Source organism: Bubalus bubalis, chromosome 12, assembly GCF_019923935.1.
Source record: "Bubalus bubalis isolate 160015118507 breed Murrah chromosome 12, NDDB_SH_1, whole genome shotgun sequence".
In the NCBI taxonomy this organism is placed as follows: domain Eukaryota; kingdom Metazoa; phylum Chordata; class Mammalia; order Artiodactyla; family Bovidae; genus Bubalus; species Bubalus bubalis.
This window is the reverse complement of record NC_059168.1, coordinates 129676-156856: the sequence shown is the minus strand read 5'-3', so window position 1 is coordinate 156856 and position 27181 is coordinate 129676. Positions and strand designations below refer to the sequence as shown.

Sequence of the window (27181 nt, the reverse complement as noted above, 5' to 3'; positions counted from 1 at the left end):
TAGCAAGAGACACTGTTCCATTTTATTTACAATGGTAGGAAAATGGAAACAACTTTTTTGTCCAAAAACAGGAAATGGGTTTTTAAAACATCATCAAACCATAATTTAAAACAAAGCTATGAGCAACCATTAACAACATATTGTGAATGTATTTAATGACATGAAAAGAGTTAACTGTATTTACTGTCTACTATCCGGATGTCTTCTATGAGAAACCTGATGGTTTTCTCTCTTCAAACTCCTATACCTCTTCATCCATCCTTACTCAGTCTAACCTTGCTTCCTATTTTATTGAGAACATGCAATCACTCAGAAGAGACCTCTGCAACCTACTACCATAACATCTGCCCACCAGCTGGTATCTCTGTCATATACACTCCTCCTGTTTCAATGGCTGGAACCATCTTGGTGGAGATCAACCCTTCACTTATTAGACACCACATTCTGTCCCTCTGCACTGTCCACGGAAGAGTTGCACTTCACTGTAATGACACAAGGGGGCGCTCTACATCAGGAATCTTGTAAACCACTCCAAATCAAGTCTTGAATAGTCTCGAACAGGCACAGACACAAGCACTCTTCATCCATACAAAGCTACAGAAGAAAAAACAAAAACACATTAGCTGGGGATTTCCCTGGTGGTCCAGTGGTTAAGACCCTGTGCTTCCAATGCAGGGGGCAGAGGCTTGATCCCTGGTTGGGGAACTAAGATCCCACATGCCACACAGTGTGGCCAAAAAGACCAAGACAAAAAAAAATATCAGCTGGTTAAAATTATCAACTTAGCCACACACCCCACCTCTAAACTACTGAAAAAAAACAACAACAACAAAAAAAAACTATACTAAACTAACCAAGTAAAAGAGTCCAAAATAGTCAAGATGCTCCTGAAGAACAACATTAGAAAAATTATCAAACTATGTGGTGTGCTGCTCAATCATGTTGGACTCATTGCGACTCCATGGACTGTAGCCCACCAGACTTCTCTGTAAATGGAATTTTCCAGGCAAGAATACTGGAGCAGGTTGCCATTTCCTACTCCAGGGCATCCTCCCAACCAGCGATCAAGCCCACGTCTCGCATCTCCTGCATTGACAGCAGATTCTCTATCAATCTATATCAAAATCCAGTAAAGCTCCAGTAATTAAAGCAGTAGAGTATCAGAGAAACGGACAAAAGGAGCAGAGAGAGATCCCAGAAATACACCTCCATTTGAAGAAACTCAATATACAACACAGGGGCTATTACAAATCAGTGGGGAAAAGCAGTCTTTTCAGTTGAATGGTCTGGGAGACTCGTTTTCCATATGGGGGAAAAAAAAAAGAAAATCAAGTCTTTATTGCACACCCTGTTTAGAAAAAAATCAATTAGTCTTAATTCTTCCATTTTCCCTACACCCATAGCCACTCTCTTTTTCCTGAAATCAGTCCAATATACAAATACAGGCAAGAGATTAACAGCATTTCACTAAAGCTGAAGCTCAAAAGCTAGTAAGCATAAACAAAGATGTACAACTTTATGAAAATAAAGCTATGTGACACCATTTCTACATCCAATAAATTGGTCAAAAATTTAAAATCCTGACAATTAAAGCATTGCTGAAGGTCAATTCAGTTCAGTCGCTCAGTCATGTCTGACTCTTTGTGACCCCATGAACTGCAGCACGCCAGGCCTCCTTGTCCATCACCAACTCCCAGAGTCCACCCAAACTCATGTCCACTGAGTCAGTGATGCCATCCAACCATCTCATCCTCTGTCATCCCCTTCTCCTCCTGCTCTCAATCTTTCCCAGCATCGGGGTCTTCTCAAATTAGTCAGCTCTCTGCATCAGGTGGCCAAAGTATTGGAGTTTCAGCTTCAGCATCAGTCCTTCCAGTGAACACCTAGGACCGATCTTCTTTAGGATGGACTGGTTGGATCTCCTTGCAGTCCAAGGGACTCTTAAGAGTCTTTTCCAACACCACAGTTCAAAAGCATCAATTCTTCGGCACTCAGCTTTCTTTATAGTCCAACTCTCACATCCATATACGACTACTGGAAAAACCATAGCCTTGACTAGATGGACCTTTGTTGGCAAAGTAATGTCTCTTCTTTTAATATGCTGTCTAGGTTGGTCATAACTTTCCTTCCAAGGAGGAAGTGTCTTTTAATTTCACGGTTGCAATCACCATCTGCAGTGATTTTGGAGCCCCAAAAGACAAAGTCTGCCACTGTTTCCCCATCTATTTGCTATGAAGTGATGTGACCAGATGCCATGATCTTAGTTTTCTGAATGTTGAGGTTTAAGCCAACTTTTTAACTCTCCTCTTTCACTTTCATCAAGAGGCTCTTTAGTTCTTCTTTACTTTCTGCCATAAGGGTGGTGTCATCTGCATATCTGAGGTTATTGATATTTCTCCCGGCAATCTTGATTCCAGCTTGTGCTTCCTCCAGCCCAGTGTTTCTCAGGGTGTACTCTGCATAGGAGTTAAATTAGCACAGTGACAATATACAGCCTTGACATACTACTTTTCCTATTTGGACCCAGTCTGTTGTTCCAAGTCCAGTTCTAACTGTTGCTTCTTGACCTGCATACAGATTTCTCAAGAGGCAGGTCAGGTGGTCTAGTATTCCCATATCTTTCAGAATTTTCCAGTTTATTGTGATCCACACAGTCAAAGGCTTTGGCATAGTCAATAAAACAGAAATAGATGTTTTTCTGGAACACTCTTGCTTTTTTTGATGATCCAGCGGATGTTGGCAATTTGATCTCTGGTTCTTCTGCTTTCTAAAACCAGCTTGAACATCTGGAAGTTCACAGTTCACCTATTGCTGAAGCCTGGCTTGGAGAATTTTGAGCATTATTTTGCTAGAGTGTGAGATGAGTGCAATTGTGCGGTAGTTTGAACATTCTTAGGCATTGCCTTTCTTTGGGATTGGAATGAAAACTGACCTTTCCAGTCCTGTGGCCACTGCTGAGTTTTCCAAATTTGCTGGCATATTGAGGGCAGCACTTTCTCAGCATCATCTTTTAGGATTTGAAGTAGCTCAACTGGAATTCTATTACCTCCACTAGCTTCGTTTGTAGTGATGCTTCCTAAGGCCCACTTGACTTCACATTCCAGGATGTCTGGCTCTAGGTGAGTGATCACACCATCGTGATTATCTGGGTTGTGAAGATCTTTTTTGTACAGTTCTTCTGTGTATTCTTGCCACCTCTTCTTAATATCTTCTGCTTCTGTTAGGTCCATACCGTTTCTGAAGGTGGAGCTACAGAATTTCTTTTACACAGTTGGTGGGAATAAAAACTGTAAGAACTACTTTAGAAAAGACTGGCAGTATCCTAAGTTTTTTTTTTTTAACTGGAAAAAAATTGCTTTACAATGTTGTATTGGTTTCTGCTGTACCACAATGTAAATCAAGCATAAGTATACACATTATCTTAAGTTTTAAGATGATAGAACAATTCTATTTCCTGATTCATACTCAGGACAACTCACACATATTTCCCTCAGAAGACAGGTAAAACACTTATTTATAATAAGAGTTTGTATTTTAAAAATTAAAAATAACCTCAATGTCCATCAACAGTAGAATGTATAAATAAATTGTAATATACTCATAGAAAAAAATTTTATACAAGAATACAAATGAATGGCAGCTGCACACATATACATGAATGAATCTTAGAAGCATAATGATGAGTAAGAATAGCAAGTCACCAATAAATATCGACTAAACCCAAGCACAATATTCAGTTAACCTTACACGTTTGGTAAATCTACAAAGAATAAAACAAGAGAATAAAAATACAAAAAGATAGTGACAAATCCAGAGTGGGAAGTAGATCCAGAGAGACCCACATATCTATCTATCTATATGTATCAAATATTATATAATTTTTAAGTGGGGTAGGAGCGAGAAAAAGACTTCTATTTGAGAAAATATATATTCCCATGCCAATTTCTAGAGACATTTCAGAGGGGGGGAAAAAAGTGTTAAATTTTAATTTTACCTTTTTCATCTATTTTATTTTCATGATGACTTCCTTTCAGGATCCAAAATCTAATACAGAGGGAAAAAAATTCACAATCATTTTCATGTACTATCTAATTCAGGTACATCATAATACTCTTGTAATTTTTTTTTTTTTTCTTCTTGTAATTTTCTAAAGATTCCTAAACCATTAATCCTAGTAATCACCTAATAATATTTACTAGAAGGGGAATTGAAAAATGAATTCTACATACATCATTTTTTCCATATATGCTTCATGGTAATAAACAACCAAATATTTGGTATAATTTCTAATTACAGGATAACTCTTCCTAATTCAAAACTAAAAGCATCCAGAAATAAGGACCTTTGACTTTCCAATATTTGCATATGCTCAAGGGAGTTTTTGCCGCAAGATTAAACAGTTTGGTTTCAAAAGAATCTTTTCTTTTCACTCACATTTCAATTTAATTTTGAAGAGATTAGCTCCAACTCATACATGGAAATGAAAGGACATGAACGACCATTATTTTTCAACTATCTTTTCTTACAATCTGAAAGAGCTTTTGAAGAAAACTTTGAAATATCACTTGAGTATGCTTTGATGTAACTCTAAAATATTTATCAACCAATGATCCTTAACTTTCCTTCTAAGAGTATATCAGGAGTACTATTTCTCCTATCTGCTTTGTTTTCCATTTGCTGACTTAGCTACTGAGGTCACTAAATACACTGAAGTTTTTAAGAACATTCCAATTTATACCAGCAACAGTATAAATTTTCCTTTAAGCTACAAGGGAAAACATACAAATGAATAATAATTTTCTATACTGAAGTAAGTTGTTAAATTATCAGTCCTAATATAACCCATATGGTAACCCATGAAGCACTCTGCTTAAATAAGTGTCTTTTGAAATTCCCACCCTTAGGTTCAAACGTATTCTTTAAAAAAGAAAAACAAAAATTAAAATTGTACTTACTTTAGCCAACAGTTCTTGTGTTTCATCAGTCAATGGAGCATGTGAAAACTTGCAATGTTCTCCCTGATAACATTTTGCTCCTGTATGGTAAAACTTGCAAGGATATTCATGTAACTCAAGTGTTAAGGAAGAAAAAATTTTTAATTCTGCTAAAATAACTTATTATTAATCTAATAACTTTATTTTTCCTATGTGAAGTTCTTTTCTACTAGTAGAAACATTAAATTCTCTATGTAAAATATGAGACAACAGGACTTCCCTGGTGGTCCAGTGGCTGAGACTCAGCACTCCCGATGCAGGGGTCCCAGGTTCGATCCCTGGTCAGAGAACTAAAGCCCACATGCTAAAGATCCCATGTGCTGCAACTAAGATCCAGGACAGCCAAATAAATTAATGAATTAAAAATAAAAAGATCCATTCTTAATAAAATAAAGTACGAGACAATAAATTATTAACTGGGTTACAAGAAAATTAACTTTAGGATGATTATATACATAAGTTTATTGGCTATCACAGGACAAATTTCTCCCTCATAATTATTCTTGAACTACAGGTATGTTTCACTGATAAGACAGAAGAGATGTGCATTTTAAATACTTTGAGAAATTTGACTATTTTTAAAGCATTCTTTTGGGGTGAGGGAATTAAAGTCAATAACAATGATGTGTCTTGCAAATCTGGATCCTTCATATAGTAGACTTGTTTAAAATGGGATCCATATATACAACTCCAATCCAGGAAAAATTTCTCAAGTTCAGGTTTGAGATTCCTTATATTGAATGACTTAAAGGAAAACAACTTTTGTGGTGACCAAATGTGCAGTTATCCTAAAATGTTATGTTCCATGTTTTCATAGCATGTCTAGACCATTTATACTCAAGAGTTAGGGTTACTCTTCAATTAAGGGACAATTAATCTCTATACAGCACAGAGTATAACAGAAAAGAAGTAGTCCCAAACTATGCAATTCCTGCCTCTTTTACGAAGTAGATTTCATGAATACACATTCAATTCATGGATGTCACAGCAGAAATTCTGAGAAAGTTTTCCTGAGACCTAAAATGAAAGGTCTCATGACCCTGTTACACTACCCAGAGAGGATGTACATTTGAGAGAATTTCTAAAGACTCTTTCTTGGGGCAAGGGGGTGGAGTAGGAATCTATGAACAATTTAATCACTTCAATACCTAGTTGAGCTTAGATAATAAAATTTTGCCATGGTTAAAACACTGGTTTCATTCAAAATTTTACATTCATGTAAACATTCATGAAAAGTAAAGTTACTGCATCTTGTGATAAAGGATATTATGCAAATATAGGCAGTTTTCCCCTCTGGTACAATATCCTTGTACATAAAACTTACACATTTCCTTTTTCTTCTCTATCTCTGCATCATGATCAAATTTACATTGGTCTCCCTGGGCCAAAGGAAGAAACAAGGAAAAGCCATTATTTCTCATAGTTAAGCCATTACAATTCCTACTTAATTCTGGATAAGCAAATGATTCCAGAAGAAAACAAAGTCTTAGTTAGAAGCAGTATAGTCTGATTTTTAAAGAGCTATTATAACCGCATTGTATTACATATATTGGCTTGTAATTTGTCAAGTCCTTAACATTTTTAACACAAAGCATTTTAAAAAAATTATCTATTTTCAGAGACATAAAACAAGGTACAAGAATTTCATGGTCTACTGATATTAAAATCATACAGAGTCTGTTCTCTTATCACGGTGGAATTACATTACTACTTTCTTAAATACAAAAGAATATTTCAGTAAAATTTTCTACTTGAAACCTTTCCAGAAAGAAAACAGTTCTAAAATTATACAGGTATGCTTTTGGAGTGTCTAACAGAAGCTGGTTTTAGAACATTTTTGCTATACCTTACATCTTAATGTATTTTTGCTTACACTATACCTTAATACACTTCCTTTCAAGAAAGTATTTACAAATTTGCTTTCCCTGGCGTTGCACCGTATGTTGGTTGATGAACCCCTGACTCATTCTCACAGGCTGCTGCTGCTCTTTAGATTTCCCATTCTATGAAAACAAAAACAAAAAACTAAATGTGAAAAATAAGAGATTAAACATTTGATTCCATTGTACAAAATTATCTTAAACCACCTTTTAAAACATTAAAAAGTAACTCTTCTGAATTGCCCTTTAGGTTAGACTTGGAATTTTGTATATCATTTGAAACAAATGAATGGTTGTCAGTTTTGGTATCATTCCATCACTGAACATTAGTGTTTATGCAATCTGAATTTTTATTGTATCTTGACTGCATGCTAACTGTGTCTGGCTCTTTGCAACCCCGAACCCCGTCAGGCTCCTCTGTCCATGGAATTCTTCAGGCAAGAATCCTGGAGTGGGCTGCCATTTCTTCCTCCAGGGGATCTTCCCAACCCCAGGGATCGAACGTGAGTTTCCTGCAGGTCCTGAATTGGTAGGTGGATTCTTTACCTACCAATTCTTTCTTACTGCACCATCTGAACTTGCCTTCACTTAAAAAATTAAAAAAATTTTAAAAGGTAAGTTCCACTCATTGTGATAAACAGTGAAGTCTAAGAACAAGGCTCTTTAGAACACTGGGGACAAACCTCAAAATCAACAGGTAAAGCAACCAAAAGCAGTGTAACCTTTCATTTCAATGACAGGCCCACTAGGTGTGAGCTGAGTATACTGATGAGCTCAAATTAATAAACATAATTAAAAACAGACCCTCAACGATGGTGATAAAGGTATGAAAACAAAAGGGGACTTTCATTACAGGTCTTTAGAAACAAATCACTTTCAGCGTGTTAACTTGTGGTACAACTTACAGCATCTACATATGGTATTCCCACATACGGTCTTAGGAATTCCACAGGTACAAGAAGGGAGCTGACTGCACACTTATGTGAGCTGCTCCGTAATAATGTCAAAACTCCACTCAGCACTATCAAAATTATGTGCTAACAAGTATGCTAGTTTTAATTCTCGGTTTTATTTGATCATGTGATTGAATTCTGACAAACATGTTTACAATTTGTTTCTCATGTAGAAGAGCTGTCAGTTATGGTGGAATAATCACGAGTCAATCTAAACCAAAGGAAAGGGAACACTGTCTGGGTGCAGCCCTGCCTGGCCCTGGGGGACTATAGACAGTTACCTAAACCCTATGGCTTCATATTCGTCTTTTGTAAAATATATTTTATGTAAATACATTTCAGTCTATAATATTTTGTGTTTCTAATATTTTACCAAGCCCTAACTCTTGTCTCCTGAACCAAGCCTAACAAATGGCTGCCATCCAGCTTAGAAGCCCTCAGAAAAGTAGAGTCCAAAAGAGTCACTTACTGCTCTACTGTGATTACATCTGCAGACCAAGGAAAAACTTCTAGAAAGCAAAATCAAAATACCAGAGGGGGTGGGGGATCTGGTATATGGAAGGGGGTGTCTCAAAAATATTCAATTTCCAGAGGGAGTCAAAAACCAATAGACCAATGGCCGTTGGAATGCCCTCACAGCTATCTAGGGACTTTCCTGGCAGTCCAGTGGTTTGGGGTTCCCAGGTGGCGTGGTGGTAAAGAATCCACCTGTCAGTGTAGGAGACACAGAGATGTGGGTTCAATCTGGGTCGGGAAGATCCCCTGGAGGAGGGAATGGCATCCACTCCAGTATTTCTGCCTGGGAAATCCCATGGACAGAGGAGCCTGGCGGGCTACAGTCCATGGGGTCGCAGAGAGCTGGACGTGACTGAGCACACACGCACACATGGCTGTCTTCTCTTTTCCTTGCTTACCACATCTGTTTTTCCACAGCCATTGACAGCACAGCACTCAGAAATCAGGGGGCTTGTGCGTATGTATTCAGGGGCAGCAGGTACGACACTAAGGTTTGAGTGTGAGGAAGGGAGCCTAACGGTGAGAAGGAAGCATGTGGGGAGCCCGCTGGGGGTAAAGGAGGCCCCACTGAGGTGTGAGATGCAGTGCCTTCCGAGACACATGGATTCTCATACCTGGTCCTGTGAGCCACTGCTCCTCAGGGAAGCATTTCCTTTGTCTCCTGGGCCAGGACACTTTCGCTTCATTTTCTTCTTTTTACCATTCTTGTCACCAGCTTTAAGGTTTTTATTTTTTTGCTTAATAGCTAAAAACAACAACAACAACAACAATTTAACTTAAAGACAATATAAAACAACAATAGCAGTTTACTCTTAAGAGGGATATTCTATAATAATGCAGGAAAAGTTCTCCACTATTCAAAAAGTGAAAACTGGGATGATGTGGACCTGTCTTTCCAGGAGCTCTGGGATTAATATACTCTGGATCCCAAATTCATTCCTTGTGAAAATATATAAGGCACTGCCAGGAAAAAAGCAAGATAATTAACAAAATCGTTCTTGCAAGACACCAGCTCAGATTCTTTTTAAGTGTTCAAAGTACGACGGATCTCATTATGAACTGCTATAGCGCTGCAATAGTAAAAGCTTCAAAGGATCTCAAATATGGCTGTCAGATTATTCACTGAAAACATTTTATATAGATTAAGTTGATCTATAGATCCATTTTAAATAGAAAAACATTTCAACGGGGAAAAAAATGAGAGGATTAAGAATTTTACTTACAATTGTCCCTTATTGTCATATCTATGGCTTAATGTTAGTAATCTAAAAGAATATATTCCTGGGGGACTTCCCTGGTGGTCCAATGGTTAACAGCCCGCCTTGCAATGTGGGGAACATGGGTTTGGCCCTCGGTCACGGAACGAAGATCCCACACGCCACGAAGCAGCTAACACTTGATGCAGCCAAACATAAATATTTATAAAAAGGAATATATTCCTGAGTTTAGTCTCATACACTCTTATCCCAGTCTATTCTTCTTCAAAGGAAAGCAACCAGAAAAGGTATTTCCTGTCCTTCACATATGCTGAAGCCAAGGATTTAGCATTCTCCCTTGCAAAGCTGTCATGTCCTTTAAAATTATTTATTTATTTATATGGCCTTACTAGGCCTTAGCTGTATACACAGGATTTTTAGGTGCCACATATAGGATCTAGTTCCCTGACCAGGGATCGAACCTGGGCACCCTGTATTGGGAGTTCAGAGTCTTAGCTACTGGACCACCAGGGGAGTTCCAAAGTAGTCATCCTTTGAAAACTCTGCTGCACTCTCCACTCCTCTTGCAAACTGAGCATTTGTACACCAAGTGACCAGCTCACATTTGATGTCAAGATCCAAGAAAATCTGATCTTATCATGAGATAAAATGCAGATCCCACCCCCAACTCCAACCATGGACAATGGTGACTACTCCTCCAGGTTACTTTAAATGATCAAACAATTTGACTCTTACCTTTCTTGGTCCCCTTTGCTGTCTCTTTCTTCACAGATTCTTCAGGACACGGTAAGGACTGAGTAACACTTGCCATCTCTTTAGCTTGTATGTACTGCTGAAGCTCCTTAGCAAAATTATCCTCTGGCTCCTGATTGCAGATGTCATCATCAGTATATGCATCATAGTCCTTACTTCTTGATTTCCTATGTTGCAAATTCTTCGGAGATGTAGAGCTTCTAGAGTGCCTAAACTAAGTAAAAATTAAATTTTCAAATTTAAAAACCTAGCATGATTTGAAACAATCTGGTCATGAAGGAGAAATAAAGACTGGCTGTGAACTGATCATTGTTAAAGTTGACGGATGAGAACACAAGGGTTTCATATGCTATTCTTTCCACTTGTATGTATATGAAATTTTCTGGAATTAAAAAAAAACAAAAGCAAAAACACATGCATCCATACTTAAAAGATGCTTTGAGGGAAGACTCAATCTGTTCACTGTGTGTACTTTACTAGATTGAAAGACTAAAGCCCCACAACTTAATTATTTGCTATAAAAGAACTACAGTAATATAGTCCACATTTTATTTCTCCCTTTGCATCGACTATCCTTTCACATGGTTTAATTCACTAACTTGTCATCGAGAGCAAGTAAACTAAAATGGCCCAACTGGAAATCCACCTCACCAGCTACCAAAGTCTACTTCCTCCCTTTAACTCCAAGCATTGCTGGCAGGGGATGTAGCAGCAATGATGACAAGAAACTGCCAAGCAGCCCAAGCAGCAGACACCTTCCAGCACTTGGTGCAGAAACATTCCCAAGTATGGGTTACAGGTGTCCATACTTGGAGACACCAGGGTTAATCCAGATTTATTATTACAACCAGTACAGACGATACATTTCAATTAAACAGTTTATGTGTAAAAGGCCCAGTTGTCTAGTTCAGTCGCTCAGTCGTGTCTGACTCTTTGCAACACCAAGGACTGCAGCACGCCAGGCTTTCCTGTCCATCACCAACTCCCGGAGCTTGCTTAAACTCATGTCCATCGAATCGGCGATGTCATCCAAGCGTCTCATCCTCTGTGGTCCCCTTCTCCTTCTGTCTTCAATCCTGCCCAGCATCACGATGTTTTTCAATGAGTCAGCTCTGCATCAAGTGGCAAAAGTACTGGACTTTCACCTTCACGATCAGTCCTTCCAATGAATATTCAGGACTGATGGACTGCTTGGATCTCCTTGCAGTCCAAGGGACTCTCAAGAGTCTTCTCCAACACCACAGTATAAAAGCGTCAATTCTTCAGCGTTCAGCTTTCTTTATGGTCTAACACTCACATCCATACATGACTATTGGAAAGCCCACAGCTTTGACTAGACGGAACTTTGTTGGCAAAGTAATGACTCTGCTTTTTAATATGCTGTCTAGGTTTGTCGTAACTTTTCTTAAAAGGAGCAGGTGTCTTAATTTCATGGCTGCAGTCACCATCTGCACTGATTTTAGAGCCCAAGAAAATAAAGTCTCTCACTGTTTCCATTGTTTCCCCATTTATTTGCCATGAAGTGGTGAGACAGGATGCCACGATCTTTGTTTTCTGAATGCTGAGTTTTAAGCCAGTTTTTTCACTTTCACCAGGAGGCTCTTTAGTTCCTCTTCTCTTTCTGCCATAAGGGTGGTGTCATCTGCATATCTGAGGTTATTGGTATTTCTTCCAGCAAACTTGATTCCAGCTTGTGTTTCACCTGGCCCAGCATTTCGCATGACGTACTAGTCTGCATGTAAGTTAAACAAGCAGGGTGACAATATACAGCCTTGACATACTCATTTCCCGATTTGGAACCAGTCCATTGTTTCATGTCCAGTTCTGTTGCTTCTTGACCTGCACACAGATTTCTCAGGAGATAGGTCAAGTAGTCTGGTATTCCCATCTCTTTAAGAATTTCCCCCAGTTTATTGTGATCCACACAGTCAAAGGCTGTGGCATAGTAAATAAATCAGAAATAGATGTTTTTCTGAAATTCTCCTGCATTTTCTATGCTCCAATGGATGTTGGCAATTTGATCTCTGATTCCCCTGCCTTTTCTAAAACCAGCTTGAACATGTGGAAATTCACAGTTCACGTACTGTTGAAGCCTGGCTTGGAGAATTTTGAGCATTACTTTGCTAGAGTGTGAGATGAGTACAATTGCTTGGTAGTTTGAATATTCTTTGGCATTGCCTTTCTTTGGGATTGGAAAGAAAATTTACCTTTTCCAGTCCTGTGGCCACTGCTGAGTTTTCCAAATTTGCTGGCATATTGAGGGCAACACTTTCACAGCATCATCTTTTAGGATTTGAAATAGCTCAACTGGAATTCTATCACCTCCACTAGCTTTGTTCATAGTGATGTTTCCTAAGGCACACTTGACTTCACATTCCAGGATGTCTGGCTCTAGGTGAGTGATCACACCATCGTGATTATCCGGGTCATGAAGATCTTTTTTGTATAGTTCCTCTGTGTATTCTTGCCACCTCTTCTTAAATCTTCTGATTCTGTTAGGTCCATACCATTTCTGTCCTTTATTGTGCCCATCTTTACATGAAATGTTCCCTTGATATCTCTAATTTTCTTGAAGAGATCTCTAGTCTTTCCCATTCTATTGATTTCCTCTATCTCTTTGCACTGATCATTGATGAAGGCTTTCTTATCTCTCCTTGCTATTCTTTGGAACTCTGCATTCAGATGGGTATATCTCTCCTTTTCTGCTTTGCCTTTTACTTTTCTTTTTTTCTCAGCTATTTTTAAGGTCTCAGGCAACCATTTTGCCTTTTTTTGCATTTCTTCTACTTGGAGATGGTCTTGATCACAGCCTCCTATACTTGTCACAAACCTCCATCCATAGTTCATCAGGCACTCTATCAGATCTAGTCCCTTAAATCTATTCCTCACTTCCACTGTGTAATCATAAGGGGTTTGATTTAGGTCATACCTGAATCATCTAGTGGTTTTCCTTACTTTCTTCAATTAAAGAGTGAATTTGGCAAGGAGTTCATGATCTGAGCCACAGTCAGCTCCCGGTCTTGTTTTTGCTGACTGTATAGAGCGTCTCCATCTTTGGCTGCAAGGAATATAATCAATCTGATTTCAGTATTGACCACGTGGTGATGTCCATATGTAGAGTTGTCTCTTGTGTTGTTGGAAGAGGGTTTTTGTCATGACCAGTGTATTGTCTTAGCAAGTCTCTGTTAGCCTTTGCCCTGCTTCATTTTGTACTCCAAGGCCAAACCTGCCTGTTACTCCAGGTATCTCTTGACTTCCTACTTTTGCATTCCAGTCCCCTATGATGAAAGGCCATCTTTCTGGGTGTTAGTTCTAGAAGGTCTAGTAGGTCTTCATAGAGCCATTCAACTTCAGCTTCTTTGGCATTAGTGGTTGGGGCATAGACTTGGAATACTGTGATATTGAATGGTTTGCCTTGGAAACTAACAGATATCATTCTGTTGTTTTTGAGATTGCAAGTTTATTACAGTAAACTGTGGAAAATTCTGAAAGAGATGGGGAATATCAGACCACCTGACCTGCCTCTTGAGAAATATGTATGCAGGTCAGGAAGCAACTGTTAGAACTAGACATGGAACAACAGACTGGTTCCAAATAGGAAAAAGAGTACATCGGGCTGTATACTGTCACCCTGCTTATTTAACTTATATGCAGAGTACATCATGAGAAATGCTGGGCTGGAGGAAGCACAAGCTGGAATCAAGATTGCCAGGAGAAATATCAATAACCTCAGATATGCAGACACCACCTTTATGGCAGAAAGTGAAGAAGAACTAAAGAACCTCTTGATGAAAGTCAAAGAGGAGAGTGAAAAAGTTGGTTTAAAACTCAGCATTCAGAAAACTAAGATCACGGCATACAGTCCCATCACTTCATAGCAAACAGATGGGGAAACAGTAGAAACAGTGACTGACTTTATTTTGGGGGGCTTCAAAATCACTGCAGATGGTGACTGCAGCCATGAAATTAAGAGACACTTACTCCTTGGAAGGAAAGTTATGATAAACCTAGACAGCATATTAAAAAGCAGAGACATTACTCTGCCAATGAAGGTCCATCTAGTCAAAGCTATGGTTTTTCCAGTAGTCATGTATGGATGTGAGAGTTGGACTATAAAAAAAGCTGAGTGCTGAAGAATTAACACTTTTGAACTGTGGAGTTGGAGAAGACTCTTTAGAGACTGCAAGGAGATCCAACCAGTCCATCCTAAAGGAAATCAATCCTGAAGATTCATTGGAAGGACTGAGGTTGAAGCTGAAACTCCAATACTTTGGCCACCTTATGGGAAGGGCTGACTCATTTGAAAAGACCCTGATACTGGGAAAGATTGAAGGCAGGAGAAGGAGATGACAGAGGATGAGATGGTTGGATGGCATCACCGACTCAAGGGGCATGAATTTGAGTAAAGTCCGGGAGTTGGTGATGGACAGGGCAGCCTGGTGTGCTGCAGCCCACGGGATCACACAAAGAGTCAGACATGACTGAGCCACCGTACTGAACTGCATTTTAGACTCTTTTGTCGACTACGAGGGCTACTCCATTTCTTCTAAGGGATTCTTGCCCACAGTCCTAGTTATAATGGTCATCTGAAATAAATTCACCAATTCCTAAAATGTTGATATTCACTCTTGCCATTTCCTGTGTGACCACTTCCAATTTACTTTGATTCATGGACCTAACATTCCAGGTTCCTATGCAATATTGTTCTTTAAACCATCAGACTTTACTTCTGTCACCAGTCATATCCACAACTGGGCATTGTTTTTGCTTTGGCTCCGTCTCTTCATTCTTTCTGGAGTTACTTCTCCACTCATTTCCAGTAGCATATTGGGCACCTAGCGACCTGGGGAGTTCCTCTTTCAGTGTTTTTGCCTTTTCATACTGTTCATGGGGTTCTCAAGGCAAGAATACTGAAGTGGCTTGCCAGTCCCTTCTCCAGTGGACCATGTTTTGTCAGAACTCTCCACCATGACCCGTCCGTCTTGAGTGGCCCCACACGGCATGGCTTATAGTTTCACTGAGTTAGACAAGGCTGTGGTCCATGTGATCAGTTTGGTTAGTTTTCTGTGACTGTGGTTTTCATTTCTGTCTGCCCTCTGATGGACGACAAGAGGCTTGTGGGAGCTTCCTGATGGGAGAGACTGACTGTGGGGGAATCTGGGTCTTGTTCTGATGGGCGGGGCCATGCTCAGTACATCTTTAATCCAAATTTCTGTTGATGGGTGGGGCTGTGAGGATAACTACGTTTACTTTCATTTCAGCCTTTCACATTATTTAGCAGGCATAGGGAGAACCAAAAAAATCATTCAAGTGCAATAGTGCATATGAAGTTTAGCACAACCATGGGATTCTATTCAGTGCATCTGAATCAAGACATTACAAGGATCCAGATGAGTGATATCACATGTCCCCCGACCTCACCCCCATCCCACAAGACCCACAGGCCTGCAATCCTGAAGCTGACCCTTTTCACTACAAGCAGTAACAAAAGTGACTTACTTGTATTAAATGAAGAGATGAGATGACTTGGTAACATTATAAAGCCAGGACGATCATCAGCTATGATGCTTTATTAGACATTAGAGAGAGTTAAAGTGTTGTCGCTCAGTCGTGTTCGACTCTTTGCCACCCCCTGGACTGTAGCCCAATGTGCTCCTCTGCCCGTGGGATTATCCAGGCAAGAACACTGGAGTGGGTTGCCAAGCCCTCCTTCAGGGGGTCTTCTTGACCCAGGGATTGAACCAACATTTCTTATATATCTCTGGCATTCACAGGCAGGTTCTCTACCATCCGAGCCACCAGGGAAGCCCATACATTAGAGAAGCATTTCTAACTGACATTCTTTTCAGAGGTCACTGAGATATACAAGATATTAATACAATGATTGCTTAAATATGTCCTCATGCAGCTGCTATAAACTCATTGCTCTGATGTCTGTTGTTCTCTATATAACTTAGAAACTATAAGAATACAATATTACAACTTCCCCCTTTCATAAGAAAGTCTGAAGTATTTGTCTCCTCTTTTAAGTGAAAGATTTTCTTGTGCTTGATTCAGAATGGTTTATAGAACTAGTATGGCCTCCTGAAATTCCACAGAAATAAAAGTACAGAAACGTAGAAATTAATAGTCTCAAAAGAGTGTGTGCATAGGGAGCGGGGGAAATGAAGTACAATTTGTCAGGAAGGAATTAAGAAGGGTTCAACAAATTCCTGGCAAATTTTTGACAAACATAAAGCAAGCTATAATTTGGAGGTTGGGCTTAGGTTGCAGTGTGAGAAATAGGGCTATAAACGAGAATGAATTAAAATGCTATATAAAAAAACCAAAAACAAAGCTATTGTAACAAATTATCTCTGACCACCCCCTCTCAACCCAGAATATAATCAAACAAAAATTTACCCCATGCAAAAATGAGGGTTAGTCTCTAAAGAAATTTATTAAAATGTCTGAAAAAGGCCAAGTCTTCTTGTATGAGTACTAAGACCCCAGAATGAAATCCTTTACATTCTGACATATGGGAACAACTTCCATCAGAAAAACACTCCATCCTCTATTCTGTATCAGGGGTTCGTAACCTGCTGTCCAGAGATGCACGCCCCCTTCCCACCTGCCCCTGGCCAAGGGTCTATGGACAGAATGATAGAATTCAATGGACTTGGATGAGAATAAAAACCACATGTTAATTTTCATCAACCTCTAAATTGACATTTTAGCCTTTCCTTCTGTTTTGAACACTGGCTGCAAACCACAGTAGTACCAGCGGTAGCTGCAACTGTCACGAACAGAATCACAGGGACCTTTACACATTATACTTACTGCACATCTCAAAGTACATTATGTGTTATGGTCATCACTTTGTCAACATAATATTTAGACCTAAAACATAGTAATGAAACCTATTGTTGGATCTAATTATTTAGTGTATCAACAAAGATATACTAAATAATTGTGTATCTTTGTTGATACACTAAATAATTGTGTAAGAAATTACTCTTACCTCATTTCTTAATATTTTGATAACTGTGTTTCAATAAAATCAACTTCCATTATAACCCAACATCTTTTATTTTATTCACTTAAAAACATTATTCTGAGAAAGGGTCCAAGAGCTTTGCCAGACTGCCAAAGGGGATACATGGCACATAAAGAGTTAAGAACTATTATGCTGCTGGACGGAGAAGGCGATGGCACCCCACTCCAGTACTCTTGCCTGGAAAATCCCATGGACAGAGGCGCCTGGAAGGCTGCAGTTCATGGGGTCTCCAAGAGTCAGACACGACTGAGTGATTTCACTTTCACTTTTCACTTTCAGGCATTGGAGAAGGAAATGGCAACCCACTCCAGTGTTCTTGCCTGGAGAATCCCAGGGACGGGGGAGCCTGGTGGGCTGCCGTCTATGGGGTCGCACAGAGGCCGACACGACTGAAGTGACTTAGCAGCAAAGAAAAACAAAAGCAGGGCTTCGCTGGTGGCTCAGTGGTAAAGACAATGCAGAAGACACAGGATGAATCCCTGATCCGGGAAGATCCTACATGCTACAGAGCAACCAGGCCTGTAGCCACAACTGTTGAGCCTGTGTTCTAGAACCCATGCTCTGCAACAGAAGCCACTGCAATGAGAAACCTGAGAACAAAGCAAAAAAGATCTAGAGAATAAAACAAAAAAGCAGGAAAAAGAGAAAACCTGACCCAGAAGAAGAAATACAATTCAAGAAAAAGAAAAGAATACAAAAATTTTAAACAAATACACAAAGGTATCAAGATGGTATTTTTTTTTTAATGCTATAAAGTTATAACAAGACAGCACAACAAGAAAGAACTCTTGAATCATTAAATTATGACTCATGAAATGAAGATAAACAGAAAGAGTAAGTTCCTTAGAATAAAAAGATAAAAGACAAAGAATAAAAATAAAACACATTTCTTGTGCATGAAGGGTATGAATAGTCTCACCAAATACTTAAGCAAAATGAATGAGAAGATTCACAGTCTCTAATAATACTGAGAATAAAGAGAAGAATCTAAAAGCTCCCAGAACAGGATGCTTACAAAGTGACTAGAACCAGACTGGCAAGACTCACACTAGCGACATGGATAGCAGAAGAAAATGGGGCAAATAACCTCAAGCTTAAGTCTATTTCAGCCAAAATACCTACCAGCTGTGAGGATAAAGTCAGTATTTTCAGAAACGTTTACAAGAACTCAAAAGCTTTATCCCATGCATTCGTATATAACAGAATATGCCAGCTAAATGAAAATAAGTTAGAAATAGTGCTTAAAAAAAAAAAAAGATGTAATTCACAGAAGCCTCATCAGACACCCAGCATTAAATCTAACAAAAGGTATGTAAGGTATCTACAAACAAAATTATAAAACACTACTAAGACAATTAAAAGAGGACCTAAAGACTGGACAATCTAATATTCTAAAGATATCAATTCTCTCCCAAATGATCTACAGTTTCAATGCATTCCCAAGTTAAAGTCCCAGCAGGGTTTTCTGTGGAACTTGACAAACTATTTCTAAAATTTATATGGAAATACGAAGGGCTGAGAATAGCCAAGACAGTTAAAGAAGAAAAACGTGAGATGACTTAGTTGCTTGATATCTAAACTCATAATTAAGTTGTACTAATTAATACAATGTGGTCTTGAGGGGAGGGGTAGACACATAAATCAGTGGATGAGAACAGAGACTCTAGAAACAGATCCATCAGAACACAAACACTTTTTTTTCCCAAACACTTGATTTTTGACAACAGTGACACTGAAGATTCATGGGGGAAAAGAACAGCCTTTTCCCCCAGTGAATGGTGTTGGAACAACTGGGTAGGATAATGGAAAAAAAAGTAATCCAAAATTTGTCCCCTCTGCTGCTGCTGCTAAGTCGCTTCAGTTGTGTCCAACTCTGTGTGACCCCATAGATGGCAGCCCACCAGGCTCCCCCGTCCCTGGGATTCTCCAGGCAAGAACACTGGAGTGGGTTGCCATTTCCTTCTCCAATGCCTGAAAGTGAAAAGTGAAAGTGAAATCACTCAGTCGTATCCGACTCTTGGAGACCCCATGAACTGCAGCCTTCCAGGCTCCTCTGTCCATGGGGTTTTCCAGGCAAGAGTACTGGAGTGGGGTGCCATCGCCTTCTCCGTCCAGCAGCATAATAGTCCTTAACTCTTTATGTGCCACATAAAGCATTAACTATGAAAAAAATATTAATAAACTTGAATACATTAAAATAATTAACCTTTTATCAAAAATTGCTATTGGGAAAAAAGCTACAAAATGAGCTGATACCTGCAAGACATAAATCCACACGGGGGAAAAAAATCCCCTATATCCAGAATAAAGAAAAAAGAAAAAAGGTAAAAAGACTTAAAACTGGCACACAAAAAAGGGAAATCTAAATTGGACAAATATGAAAAGATGCTCCATCTTAAAAGTAATCAATAAAATGCAAACTAAATGACAATGAAGGTATCTCACCAGATGGCAAAATTTAAGAAAGTGTGGAGATATTTGTGTAGAAATACAGAGTCTCATTACACCGCCTTTGGGAATAAAAATCAGTAGAACGACTCTGGAATACAGCTTGGCATCATGGTAAAGGGAAAGATGCTTATCCTCTAAGACCCGGTGGTTCTACTCCAAGGTAACTGCAGAGGAGATGTGAGGCAGGATACAACTGAGATGTAATCACAACCTCCAAAGCTGGAAGTGAAGCCAAATGTCTACCAATGCCAGCACCTAGTATACTCAAATAATGGAAGGCTATGCGGTTGAGAAAATGAACAAATAAGAATACACCACTTGTGTGCACTATGCATATTCTATAAGTATACATTATGCATACTATGAGTCTTAAAAATATAATGTTAAGAGAAAGGAAACAAAAGGACACATACAACACTATTCTATCAAGTGCAAAAACAGCCACGAGAAAACGGCACTCTTAAGGAGGACAGCATTAGTAGGAAAACTGCAAAGAACAAGCGATTCGTGCACAAGTTGGGATAGTAGTCACCTCCGGAAGGAGAAAAAGGAACACGACTGAGAAAAGGAGAGCTGCACAGTGTCCACTTGAGTTCACTTTTTAATTAGCTGTGATACACTTATGTTTTATACACTTGTAAGGAAAGAGCCTGGCCTGAAGTAAGCCTACTGACAAGTAACCTAGGCGTCTACATTCTCACAGTATTGTTTCTGAGCAACTCCTTAAGATAACCACAGAAGGTTGTATCTGCCTGTATCCTGTATGGGGTCATATATGTACCAGGGAACTTTAAGTGGGCACAAAGGACTGGGGCTTATGCGATTAATATTAAAATTTTTTAAAGTAATATTATTTACTTATTTGGGCTGTGCTGGGTCTTCACCGCTGTGCGCAGGCTTTCTCTAGCAGCGGGGGGGGGGTATCTGCAGCGCATGCGCGTCTCATCTCAGGGGCTCCTCTCGTCAGAGCACAGGCGCTAGACGCACGGGCTTGTGGGCTCTGAGCATGCGTGCAGTAGTAGTGGTGCACAAGTTAGTGTTTGCTGTGCTGTGCTGTGTCTTTGCTGCTGCCCAGGCCTTTCTCTAGTTTCAGGCTTCTCAGTGCAGTGGCTTCTGTTGTGGCCCGTGGGCTCAGTAGCTGCAGCGCCCCGGCTCTATAGCACAGGCTCAACAGTTGTGGAGCACAACCTTAGTTGCTCTGCAGCATACGGAATCTTCCTTGAGGAGGGATCGAGCCCGTGTCCTCTGCCTTGGTGGGCGGATTCTCATCCACTGCACCACCAAGGAAGTTAAAAAAATTTTTTTAAGTATTAAAAATGTCTGGGAAATTCAAGCTATCATTTCTCAGTTTTAACTAGGGCTCTCGTCTACGGCAGCCATATATGCCCCAAAGGGCAAAAGAAGTTATGTACTTGGGTAGCTGAGAGGCCTTCTGAGATGAAGATGCTGTACTTTCCGCCCTGTATCCTTTTATAAAGCTGAGTATAACAGTATCATATTAAAGGCCATGTGTGTCTTGCAGATCTCACTGCCAATTTGAACTCATTCTTTTGTAGTGTGTTAAAGTTCACAATAACAAAGGTTCCAAAAGAGAAAAAGCAAGACAGAAGCAGATATTGGCTTTGCTGTGGGTTGGCTGTGTCTTCCCCAAATTGAAGTCCTTTCCCCCCCAGTCGGAGAAGGCAACGGCACCCCACTCCAGTACTCTTGCCTGGAAAATCCCATGGACAGAGGATCCTGGCAGGCTGCAGTCCAGGGGGTCGCTAAGAGTCAGACAGGACTGAGCGACTTCACCTTCACTTTTCACTTTCATGCATTGGAGAAGGAAATGGCAACCCACTCCAGTGTTCTTGCCTGGAGAATCTCAGGGACGGGGGAACCTGGTGGGCTGCCGTCTATGGGGTCGCACAGAGTCGGACACGACTGAAGTGACTTAGCATAACCCCCCAGTACCTTAGAACATGACCACATTTGGAAATAGGGTCATTATATGTATAATTACATACCACATTTAAGATCATACCACAGTTAAGATGAGGTCATTAGGATAGGCTTTAATCCAATATGTCTAGTGTCTTTATAAAAGGGGGGAATTTAGACACAGACCTATTCACACAGGGAGAATGCCTTTTGGAGCATGAAGGTAAAAATCAAGATGATGCTTCTGGAAGCCAAGCCAAGGGGGATCAAAGACCACCAGCAAGCTAACCAGAAGCTAGGGGAGAGGCATGGAACCGACTCCTCCTCACAGCCTTATGAAGGAACCAACCCTCCTAACAGCTTGCTCTTGGACTTCCAGCCTCAAGAACCACAAGACAATAAATTTCTGCTGTTTAAGTCACCACTCAGTATGTGGTACTTTGTGATGGCAGTCCTAGCAAACTAATACAGTCTTTAAGCTGTTAGTCACTAAGGCTAGCTAAGGTAGCAAATCAAAACTTTAATTTGAAAAGAAAGAAGTTTTTGAAATTGTTTACAACCACTTCACAGAGATAATCAGTTCATGTTAAACGACAACAAAGTTCTTAAACAATTAATTTTTTAAAAGGCATAAACAGGTTTCCAGTAACCTGGTCTCAAATGCTGCCTAAAATGAGACAAACAGAATCTCTAATTAATTTCTCACACCCTTTCCTGTCTGTTTTTTTCAATACACCAACTTAATCTTACTTTTTTGGGCATTTGCTCACATTCCAGTTTTACTTTCCATTTTATTTTCTCTTCTTGTGTTTCTTCAACTTCTGTATCATCTATTTCACCACCGATTCTGTAGCAAAAATATCAAATAACACAAAAGGGTTTTCAACCTGAAAAGGGTTCATATCACAGCATTAATATCCACTGCTTTGGTTTACCTTCAACTTGCCCTCAAAGAAATTCCAAAATCAGATTCTCCTCCAAATATTTCAGAGAAATGTACAAAATTATGATAAGCAGTAAATGTCAACATACGTTTATGAGTAAACTGCAAAGCTGAAACTTTAAATCACATAACCTTCAGTTCAGTTCAGTCGCTCAGTCGTGTCCGACTCTTTGCGACCCCATGAATCCCAGCACGCCAGGCCTCCCTGTCCAGCACCAACTCCTGGAGTTCACTCAGACTCATGTCCATCGAGTCAATGATGCCATCCAGCCATCTCATCCTCTGTCGTCTCCTTCTCCTCCTGCCCCCAATCCCTCCCAGCATCAGAGTCTTTTCCAATGTCAACTCTTCGCATGAGGTGGCCAAAGTACTGGAGTTTCAGCTTTAGCATCATTCCTTCCAAAGAAATCCCAGGGCTGATCTCCTTGCAGTCCAAGGGACTCTCAAGAGTCTTCTCCAACACCACAGTTCAAAAGCATCAATTCTTCGGCGCTCAGCCTTCTTCACAGTCCAACTCTCACATCCATACATGACCACTGGAAAAACCATAGCCTTGACTAGATGGACCTTTGATGGCAAAGTAATGTCTCTACATAACCTTAATAGTCAACTATTAGAAGCTATATAAAGCATCTATTCATTCAACAAATACTGAGAATCCACCATATACCAGGCTCTGGGTCTTAAATCCTGGGATATAACAATGAAAAAGACCTTGTTCGCACTTTCTGAGAACTTTCTATCTACTTGGGAGAAAGAAAGAAAGAAATTTCGGTATGGGGTGATAAGAACTGGTGTATATATGAGGAACATTTTAAACCTAAGATATGGGGACCAAAGGTTTTCTGAACCTAAAAGATACATAAGAATTGAAAACAAAGAGGAATGTCAGGGAGAAAAATATTTCAGGTAGAATTCAGGGTGCCTTCTGAGGTCAGAAGAGAGCCAAACTTACATTCAAGTGGGAAGATCAAAAAGGAATGTTGTTGGGACTTCCCCAGCGGTCTGGTGGTTAAGACTCTGCTTTCAATGCAGTTCGATCCCTGGCTGGGGAACTATGATCCCATATGCTGCATGGTGTGGCTAAGAATATATTTTTTAAAAAAAGAAAGAAAAGTTGTTCTCAAGGTCACTAGAACTGAGAAGTTGAACAAGCAGAGACTGTCTCAGATGACTACTAGAGGATATTCCAACAAAACTAAAAACAAACCTAAGAAAGATGAAAATGGCAACTACAAGAAACAAAGAGGCCAGTAAAATATACAGCTAAACCTAAATAATGGTAGATGCTGTAGACACAGGGTGGAGAAGGGAATGGCAACCCATTCCAGTATTCTTGCCTGGAGAACTCCATGGACAGAGGAGACTAGTGGTTGCAAGGAATCAGACACGACCCAGCGACTCACACACACAGACACAGGGGGCTGAAGACAAGTAGTGATTACGTGATAAAAGCTTAAGATCTGAGTTACACGCCAGACAAGGGCAAGGACTAGACAATTTCAGAAGAACATGCTGCACGTGGAAAGTGCCGCCAGCACAGGACTGTGAACAGTGACTCTGCACTTCTTTCAGAGTTGCAGCAGGAGCTGGGAACGTTAGTTTCATCCAACCCAACAGTTACTACACTCATCTGTCCTGCGTCAGAGCTTCCGTCACATCCATCAGAAGAGGGATCAAGGCCATTGTTACGAGAGCCAATAAACCAAATACTGTGGATTAGCACTGGTCTAGTTTCCAGTCATGAACTGTCTTATATAGGAAGCAAACGCTCCTTAGGCAGAGCAATAATGACGACAGCAACAGTAACAGCGTCTGACGTGCTTTACGCCTACTCTGTGCCAGGTGCTGCTCCATGCACATTAGACACACCACAACAGCCCTCCACGTACATGCTATTGTTAAAAAGCCCATTTTACAGATGAGAAAATGAACACAGAATGTTTACAAAACATGTCAGAAATCTAGCAGAGCAGAACTGAGATTTGAGTTCAGGCAGGCAGAGCCAACTTCCTATTCAAAGTACCTACTAGGGACTTTGCTGGCAATCCAGTGGTTAAAACTTCACACTGCCTCTGTGGGGGGCAAGGGTTCCATCCCTGGCCTGGAATTAAGATCTCCGGCCGAGGAATTAAGATCTCGAATGTGACTTAGCCAAAAGAAAGAAAGAAAAAAAGGCAATTAAAATATTTACTAGCAGTAGCAGTGTTAGGCACTCAGTCAGGCCCGGCTCTTTGCGACCCCAGAGACTGTAGCTCGCCAGGCTCCTCTGTCTATGGGGTTCTCCAGGCAAAAATACGAGAGTGGGTAGCCATTCCCTTCTCCAGCGGATCTTCCCGACCCAGGGACTGAACACAGGTCTCCTGCATTGCAGGCAGATTTTTTACCATGTGAGCCACCAGGGAAGCCCCAAATATCTACTAGACAAAATCTTATATCCAAAACTGAACTCTTGATCCAATCACCCTACAATCTTAAACAGCAACTCTAACCTAATGACACAAACCAAAAACCCTGAAGTCGACCTTAACTCCTCTCTCATATTCCCCATCCAGTTTTCAAAATACAGCCTTACCTGATCACCTTTTAAAAAAAATCTAGCCATGTGCTCTTCATTGAGCTTCGCCCCAATTGCTCAGTAGTAAAGAATTCATCTGACAAATGCAGGAGACACCAGGTTCAATCCCTGGGTCAAGGAAGATCCTGGAAGAGGAAACGGCAACCCACTCCAGTATTCTTGCCTGGAAAGTTCCATGGACAGCGCAGCCTGGCGGGCTACAGTCCATGGGGTTTCAAAGAGTTGGACTGAACACGCTCTTTAAAAAAATAGTATTTATTTTTAATTATTTTTGGCTTTGCTGGGTCTTCCTTGCTACAGCATATACTTCAGTTCTGGAGCTCTGGGATCTCACTGCAGTGACTTCTCTTGCTGCAGGACACAAAGGCTTCAGTAACTGTGGTGCACACAGTTGCTCTGGGGCATGTGGGATCTTCCCTGACCAGGGATTGAACCAGTTTCCCAGACATTACAAGGCAGACTCCTAACCACTGGATCACCAGAGAAGCCCCAGACTTGACCACTTCTTGCTACTAACCCTAACTACTAGCGGCCACTACAGTCTACTCTCAACCACCAGATGGTCCTGCTAATGTGTAAGTCTCAGCTAAAAACCCTCCAATACTTACCCCTCACCTCACTCAAGGTAAAAGCCAAAGTCCTTATTATGGTAACTGCAAGTCCCTACACAATCTGCCCCTTCCCTTCCACCCCCCATTCCAATACCTCTCAGGTTCTTCTCTTCCAGTCCCACCATTCTTCCTCTCCACTGCAGCTGTCTTTCTGGCCCCTTTGCTCCCATCACAGCGGAATATTCTTCCCACTAGATAATCAACCTCTTTCGCTTCCTTCGAGCCCCTACTCAAATATTCCTCGTCAATATTATTAGTAAACGTTCCTTAACTACCTTCTTTAAAAGATCTACATCTTCCCTACCATCCCATCCTCCCTCACCCACTATCCAGCTTTCACTTTCTCCACGGCAGTCTCAATACCTCTTTAAACATAAAGGAAATAATGCACCGCAATGTAGTTCGCTGCTTTATTATGGTCTTTAGGCTTTTTCAATGTAAATCGGGAGACTAAAGGCAGACTACTCGCTGTTTATCCTTCACGACTCATCTTTTCTACCGAAGAGCGCCCAGCACGTGTAGTGAGAACCACAAATGATCTCTGTCCTCCTTGAGCTGACGGTCTGGAAGGCAAATGCTACAGGGGCCGCAGGCGGGCTCCCTCCCAGCCAGAGGGACCTGGGCGCGGAGAAAAGGGAGCATACTCAACTTCCCCCGCCCCCACCCCGCTCGCCGCCTGAACCCCGCCGCTCCCCGGGCCTCTGGCCGCGGCGGTCTACGAACCGGGACCCAACCCCGGCTTCTAACTCCTGCCCCCGAACGACCTCTGGACGCCAGACCTCACGGCGCCGCCCCCGCGGACTCCCTGAGCAACTGAGGCGGAACCCGGCTGCAGTCCCTGCGTTAAAAGCATGAAAAGACTAGCGGTCACCTTTGGTCAGAATTCGTGGTGGACTTCTTGCCAAGAGCCGGGTTTGGGGGTTTGGAGAAAAGATTCTCAAAATCCATCATTCTCTTCGGCGCCGGCGCAGGGCAGCTACCAAGAAACAAGCTCTGCGCGAGGAGGTCCCACGCGACGCAGCTCACCGCCCGTAGGTCACACCGCGCGTGCGCTGTTCAATCCCTGCGCTGCGCAAGCCGGCGCTCTCCCCGCCCCCGCCGCTCTCCCCGCCCCCGCCGCTCTGCGCAGGCGCTGTGCTACTTCTGTTCAGTTACATGTACCAACACTTTTTGAATACTTTATCTCAAATCGTTAGTAGAATTTTAAAACTTAGTCCTTGAGACTGTACTTTGGTGTAGACTGTTCGACCGAAGTCACAGTGTTTCTAAGGAATGATACCAATTATGCGTGCGCGCTCCTCAGTTCAGTCGCTCAGTTGTGTCCAACTC

General features: G+C 40.9%; 1 protein-coding gene across 2 annotated transcripts; it reads right to left on the bottom strand.

The window, feature by feature from the left end:
* On the bottom strand, window positions 1-26920 carry ZC3H8 (zinc finger CCCH-type containing 8). 2 transcript variants are annotated; one of them, XM_006065950.4, is made up of 9 exons: window positions 26724-26920; window positions 22471-22567; window positions 10296-10527; window positions 8958-9088; window positions 6875-6997; window positions 6262-6373; window positions 4956-5065; window positions 3995-4044; window positions 1-594 (listed from the first exon to the last, which is right to left on the bottom strand). In XM_006065950.4, the coding sequence occupies exons 1-8, from the start codon at window positions 26801-26803 to the stop codon at window positions 4015-4017; spliced, it is 915 nt and encodes a 304-aa protein (XP_006066012.3). In that variant the 5' UTR covers window positions 26804-26920; the 3' UTR covers window positions 1-594; window positions 3995-4014. The 2 variants fall into 2 exon arrangements, with proteins under 2 accessions (XP_006066012.3, XP_006066013.3); XM_006065951.4 differs by lacking the exon at window positions 22471-22567 and having other exon boundaries at window positions 10296-10522.
* Window positions 26921-27181: the final 261 nt, after the last annotated feature.